The sequence below is a fragment of the Palaemon carinicauda genome, chromosome 16 (genome assembly GCF_036898095.1).
Source record: "Palaemon carinicauda isolate YSFRI2023 chromosome 16, ASM3689809v2, whole genome shotgun sequence".
NCBI classification, from domain to species: Eukaryota; Metazoa; Arthropoda; class Malacostraca; order Decapoda; family Palaemonidae; genus Palaemon; species Palaemon carinicauda.
Genome location: NC_090740.1, coordinates 16,013,725 through 16,021,224, shown reverse-complemented (window position 1 = coordinate 16,021,224; position 7,500 = coordinate 16,013,725). Strand labels below are relative to the sequence as shown.

The 7,500-nt window shown below is 33.5% G+C and overlaps 1 protein-coding gene across 1 annotated transcript in view; it reads left to right on the top strand.

The window, feature by feature from the left end:
• LOC137655934 (uncharacterized) overlaps window positions 1-7,500 on the top strand; it is a 164,781-nt gene that overhangs the window by 20,687 nt on the left and 136,594 nt on the right. The window contains exon 2 of the mRNA XM_068390152.1: window positions 5,577-5,731. Within this exon, the coding sequence (XP_068246253.1) occupies window positions 5,577-5,731 (155 nt within the window). The remainder of the gene's footprint in view (window positions 1-5,576; window positions 5,732-7,500) is intronic.

Here is a 7,500-nt window from a genome sequence, read left to right as displayed (position 1 = left end):
TATCTCCTATAACCGCTGCATTTATCTCCCAAACTGCTTACGGTGTGCTTTGGTTTCTATAATTTGCTTGCCGAAAAATATACATCCAATCTTCAACCAAATTACTTGATCAGTTCCTAAGTATCATATCTCTTGATGGAATTATAAATTGGAGTTTGATTGTCTTTACTAATTATGTAGGTACTAATCAGTCCAATAATGATAAAAAAATTATTTGGAAAAGAATTTGATGAATTTGCAATAGCCGAAACAGCGCTATAATCTGGGATTTTCGAAAAAAAGGTATAGAAAAAATCTTCTTGGAGCCATTTTCCTGCTTCCGTTATCCCTGGCTCTTTCAGGTCCCCTCCTTCTAAAAGCCGGGTCTAATTACTTCCTTCGAGTAACGCACCATTTTTGCTATTATTCATTCTATCTCTCTCTCTCTCTCTCTCTCTCTCTCTCTCTCTCTCTCTCTCTCTCTCTCTCTCTCTCTCTCTCTCTTGGTCCCCCCCCCCGGGCATGGACTAAAAAGGCTATTAAAATTCATGTTCTTCTGATCTTTATTAAGATCAACGAGAAGCCATCGCTTGTTTTAATTGAATTCCAGATAAAGATTACTTTTCGAGAAAAATAATTAGAAACTTTTTTTTTCTTTAAAGAAATGACCAAGATTTAATCCTCGATTCCAAAGATTTTCCATAACATAAGAAAATATGTTTCATATTATCTTTTTTCCTTTAAATTATAGTAACCAAATGATGCTCTCATATTTATTTTGATATTGTTCCTATTCTTAAAATGTTTTAATTTTCCTTGTTTCCTTTCCTCACTGAGCTTTTTTCCTTGTTGGGGCCACTGGGCTTATAGCATCCTGCTTTTCCAACTAGGGTTGTAGCTTACCAAATATTAATAATAATAATAATAATTATAATGATAATAATAATAATAATCTTACATACTCTCATATTTATTTTAATATTGTTCCTATTCTTAAAATATTTTAATTTCCCTTGTTTCCTTTCCTCACTGAGCTATTTTCCTTGTTGGGGCCACTGGGCTTATAGCATCCTGCTTTTCCAACTAGGGTTGTAGCTTACCAAATATTAATGAAAATAATAATTATGATAATAATAATAATAATCTTGCATACTATGATATGCCTCGTGTAATATGCTGTTGTCTGCGATGCAATCGGACGCTGATTACTGTCTTGTATTTCGAAATCAACATCCTGCATTCCTAGATGATTGCTTTCGGAAATCCTTTGTGCCGTCGAGGTCTGCCCTTACGTGTGCTTTTAATCAGAGAGATATGGAGGGAGGGAGTGAATATATATTACATTATGAACTCCTTTCATTATGTTGTAAGTTAAGTCTTTCAAATTTAGGCAAATGAAAGACTAGATACAGGAACGGGAAGTTATGCGATTTTGGGCTTTGTCTTTAAATTCAATCTTTGAGATGAAGTTGCTCAATTTATATGAATAAAATATTAAATGCGTTTTAAAAAACAATATTGTCCTGATTATTTACTTCCCCTCTTGTAAGAGAAGTCTGGGTTTGGCGTGAATATCTGTTAAAATCTTACGCATAATATGTTGCATATATACTTATGAAAGATTAATCTAAATTATTTTTTTTTATTCTCTTTGAGAAATCCCATTTGTCTGACATAATTTGAAGAGAAATTTTATCTTTGTGAGCAATGTTTACTTTTTTTTTTCTTATTGTCATTCCTTTACGACGATCTTTTTTAATCTAACTTCAGAGAAAAAATTATTCAATATCAATCTTATTATTATTATTATTATTATTATTATTATTATTATTATTATTATTATTATTATTATTGTCATTATTTTAATTATTATTATCATTATTAATAATAATAATAATAATAATAATAATAATAATAATAATAATATCCCATCCAGACAGTTGGAAGGTTATGTTTTGATTGGCGTGTATGTCTGTCTGTGTGTTTGTGATTTGTCTAACTCAAAAACTATTTGACTGAATCTCGTGAAATTAGGTTGGGTAATTGGCCATGATTTGGGGTAATTTGATTAGATTTTAGGAGTTATTGAGTCAAAACTCAAGGCCAAGGTCACGAAAAGGTAAAACGAATCACAAAAACTCAAAAACTATTTGTCCGAATCTCTTGAAAATTGGAGGGATGATTGGGTCAAAAGTCAAGGCCTAGGTCACGAAAAGCTCAAAAACGAATTACACACCTCAAAACTATTTGACCGAATTTCATGGAATTTGGTGGGTTGATTGTCCTGTGACGAGGGAGGGAGAAGGTTGTGAACTCAAAGGCAGGAAGCAATCAACTGAGTACTATATTAAAGAACACTCTCCTTTATATACAAAACCTCAAGGCAACAGGAAAATACATGTTCGAGGAAATGACAATATTACAGAGCAAAACAGCAGACATGAATTTTCATGTTCGTTTTAGTGCGAGGGAAGAGCGAAGATACAAGCATAATATATACAAAAGGAATTATGTACAATTGTTTGACACACAGTTGGTACAGTCCATGATCCAAGAACAATTTGATGAGATTTTGGGAGTGACTGGGTCCAAAGTCAAGGTCACGAAAAGGTCAAAAAGTTTTTTTTTTTTTTACCATATCGTAGTCAATTTTTAATCGATTTGCGTGAAATTAGTGCCAAAATGCGCACAATTCAATTGCCTATTTTATGATATAACACATAATATAGTGATGTAATTAACATTGTTCATTTATGTTTGTGTGTTTGTTTTTTTATTCCCATAACTCAAAAACTACCTGACCTGATCTCGTGAAATTTGGTGGGATAATTGACCATGTTCTAAAGACAATTTGATTAGATTTTGGAGGTGATTGGGTTAAAGGTCAAGATCAAGGTAACGAAAAGGTCAAAAACGTCTTTTTGCTATATTGTGGTCAATATCATCCAATTTGCATGAAACTATAGTCCATTTCTTTTAGCGAGGCAGATTTGCACCGACTCGCAACGGTGCCCTTATAGCTCGGAAAAGTTTCGTGATCTCTGATTGGTTAGAATTATCTTGTCCAACCAATCAGCGATCAGGAAACTTTTCCGAGCTAAAAGGGCACCGCTGCGAGCCGGCGCAAATATGCCTCGCTAAAAGAAATTGACTATAGTGCCAAAATGTACATAATTCAACTGTTTATCTTACAATATACAATATGATATAGGTGAAGGTATGCGCTCAACCGAGTGCCCGTTATAGTTACATGTATAATTGCATGATCATATTCCTATATTTCGTTCTTTGATGTGGCAGTCATCATTTCGTTGATTGATAATTGTCCGGAAAAATAACTCTGTTGAAATAATCTTTAATGTGAAGATTAAACCATATATGATTATAAAAGACACATAGTAGAAATAGTCTTTAATGTGAAGATTAAACCATACATGATTATAAAAGACACATAGTAGAAATAGTCTTTAATGTGAAGATTAAACCATACATGATTATAAAAGACACATAGTAGAAATAGTCTTTAATGTGAAGATTAAACCATACATGATTATAAAAGACACATAGTAGAAATAGTCTTTAATGTGAAGATTAAACCATATATGATTATAAAAGACACATAGTAGAAATAGTCTTTAATATGAAGATTAAACCATATATGATTATAAAAGACACATAGTAGAAATAGTCTTTAATGTGAAGATTAAACCATACATGATTATAAAAGACACATAGTAGAAATAGTCTTTAATGTGAAGATTAAACCATACATGATTATAAAAGACACATAGTAGAAATAGTCTTTAATATGAAGATTAAACCATATATGATTATAAAAGACACATAGTAGAAATAGTCTTTAATGTGAAGATTAAACCATACATGATTATAAAAGACACATAGTAGAAATAGTCTTTAATGTGAAGATTAAACCATACATGATTATAAAAGACACATAGTAGAAATAGTCTTTAATGTGAAGATTAAACCATACATGATTATAAAAGACACATAGTAGAAATAGTCTTTAATATGAAGATTAAACCATATATGATTATAAAAGACACATAGTAGAAATAGTCTTTAATGTGAAGATTAAACCATACATGATTATAAAAGACACATAGTAGAAATAGTCTTTAATATGAAGATTAAACCATATATGATTATAAAAGACACATAGTTATGATATATCCCTCAGCGATGTTTAGAAATGGTTGACCCTTTCAGGTAATACATTTGCCCTTTAGACAAAATGAAATAAACTACTTTATCACGGGGAAACAAAACGGAATAATTGACAAAGAAAGCTGAAAAAAAGCTAGAGAAAGAGTGAGATAAAAAAAAATGGAAAGTAAAAAACCCTGAGCCACATTTTTATCTTAATTAACTAATCTGCTTTCAAGTCATTAGGATGCAGAAAAAAACCTCCTTGCTCCTGAGCGTGGGCAATTCCGCTCATTTATATTTCAGAAACGTCTTTTTTTTTTTTTTTCAAAGAGCTTCGTATAATTTGTCTTTTAATATTTTGTTTTGGAAAGCCCACGAATAAAGGCGGCTGAAAAATGCTCTATTAGTTTTCATAATTTAATTGCAGGAGAGAACAGCACTCGTGAATCACGCAATTATAAGCCAAGAGGCGTTTCTTCCCGACAAAAGATGGCGCTGTTTTTATATCATCATTATCATTACCTTTCCTCTTCTTATTCATTTTGGAATCCTTATGAAATGAAATATATTATTCTTCAAGGAAGGTTGTATTTTAATATGATTTTCATTTCGCCACCATTTTGGTATTGGTATAGGTTTTTCCAATAAAAATTCTAGCATCTTTAATGACCATTTCTATACCTGCTTTGGAAAGCCATTAGACCACTTTTTGAGATATTGAAAAGAATATGAAACGATTTTCATGAATAGCCATTGGAAGTGCTTGTAAAATCTTCAAGGTATATCATGTAATATGTTGAAATAAAAAAAAAAAAAAAAAAACACTTGCATTAATTTTCTTCGCATTTGAAATTGGTTTTAGAAAGGAAAATTATTTTGACATGAAAGCATGAACAGAATGAAAATTCTAAAAATAGTGAGTTGAATGAAAAATCAATAAAACCGTCATTATTTTTTCAAATTCTTCTCTAAATGAAAAATTAACTCAACTTACAATACTCTATTATCATCATAAAATGGCATAAGTATTATGTACAGTTGCAAAATAAAAAGAACCGACATAAGTATTTTTCTTTAATACAGTATTACCTATCTCAATGGTTTTCAATTATACTAATTATTCCAATAAATTACGAAATAAATCGACATCACTCCCAAGTTTATTTCGTATCTTTATTTTCTTCTTTAGTCTATAAAGGCCACTTTAGGCTCTTCCGTCTGAAGGAATTTTGCCTAAGTAGATCATGAATATGACAGAATCACTCTGCCATATCCAGAAAGCCATTAAGCTAATCTTATTGCACAATTCTTTTAAAGCCATTATAATGGACTTCTTATATTAAGTCTTTTTTTTTTACTTTATATAAATCTCCCAATTTGCCTCTAAACCTAAGTCTCTCACCAACTTCTTTCGTTATTATTTTCAGTGTGGTTACTCATCCTATCAGCCAGAGGCGAGGAGGCTCCAAGTGGACAGTTGGAGTCTAGTGGGACCGGCGTTGTCAACAACAGTATCGCTGTCGTCTCCCTGGGAGATGCGGCCAAGTTGGCTTGTCCCATTCCTGCTGAAATGTTCGGAACGGTAAGTTTACTGTAATAAGATGAGTCAATGTGAGATACTACCGCTAGAGTGTTATGGGGTGCTTTGACTGGCCAGACAGTATTACATTGGATCCTTCTCTCTGGTTACGGTTCATTTTCCCTATGCCTACACATACACCAAATAGTCTGGCCTATGCTTTACATATTCTCCTGTCTTCATACACCTAACAATATAGATTACCAAGCAGTTTTTCTTAACATAATGGTTTAACTGCTGCACTGTAATTGTTCAGTGGGCACTTTCCTCTTGTTAAGGGTAGAAGAGGCTCTTTAGTTATAGTAAGGAGCTGTTTTAGTAGAAGGACACGCCAAAATCAAACCATTGTTCTCTACTCTTGGGTAGTGCCATAGCCTCTGTTCCATGGGCTTCCAATATCTTTGGTTAGAGTTCTCTGGCTTAAGGGTACACACCTCGGATTCACTATTTTATCTTATTTCTCTTCCCCTTGTTTTGTTAAAGTTTTTATAGTTTAAATAGGAAATATATATTTTAATGTTACTGTTCTTATGATATGGTATATTTCCTTGTTTCCTTCACTCACTGGGCTATTTTCCATGTTGGAGCCCCAGGGCTTATAGCATCCTGCTTTTCCAACTAGGGTTGTAGCTTAGCAAGTAGTAATAATGATGATAACTGTTAGGTTCTAGCAGAGAGGCGAGGTGAATGCAGCTGAGTTCATAAAACAAGACAACGAGCTTATATACAGATAGTTGAGAGTAGGGATGCCACAAAATTTAAGCAGTACAAAACATGAGATAGCAAGCTTAAACAAGCTTATATTATCTGTTCGTGGGAGAGTGAGGAATAATAAAACGCAATACTGTTACAGAGTATGGGAGTGTACAAAACACGTGCGGTATACAGGCTTAACGGAGTAGAAAGTTGATGTCATAGTATGCAAGTAATTTATTGATCTAAAAATATTGGAATAGAAAGTTGATGCCAACCAGGTTGGGGTGACCTTTTGGAAACACCCCAGCCTGGCGTTCTGCCGGGCTTGGGTTCGAGTTGCTCTCAAACTCGATATTTCCTTTGTAGTGTCTGCAATCTCACCATCCTTGTGAGCTAAGGAGGTGGGTGGATGTTTGAGGAAGTCCATAGGTCTATCTGCTGAGTCATCAGCAGCCATTACCTGGCCCTCCCTTGTCCTAGTTTGGATGGAGAGGGACTTGGCTTCTGATCATACGTATGTGTGGTCATTCTCTAGAGCATTGTCCTATTAGCTAGGGCACTGTCACTGTCCCTTGCCTCTGCCATTCATGAGTGGCCTTTAAGCCGTTAAGCTAACTAAAGTAGTAAGAATACGCCAGGGAGCTATAGATCTAAAAGCAAATATGGCATTTAAAGAGATAATTAATTTAGATATAGACTGCTATAGAAAAGAGATTAAAGTAGTTAAAATAAAATAATTGCAGAGTATATGTGGTACAGGAAATTGATAGGGTTAAAAATGTAACGATATACTAGAAGTAGAAAGAGGTTAGAATAAGTAAAAGAATAGATGGAAATTGTTATTTTTTGTGTGTGTGTGTGTGTGTGTGTGGTTTGGTCCTGAGGAGAGAATGGAAGCCACAATGGCGTAGAAAATGTGCGCTATCTAGAAGTACTTGAAGGTTGCACGAGAGGGATTCATAGAAAAGATTGGGTATGAGAAGCAGGACAAAAACGGTGTGTTTAGAGAGTTGTGTACCAACCTTGTGTCACACGATCGTACATAGTAACGACATTTCTTTTTTTTATATATATAT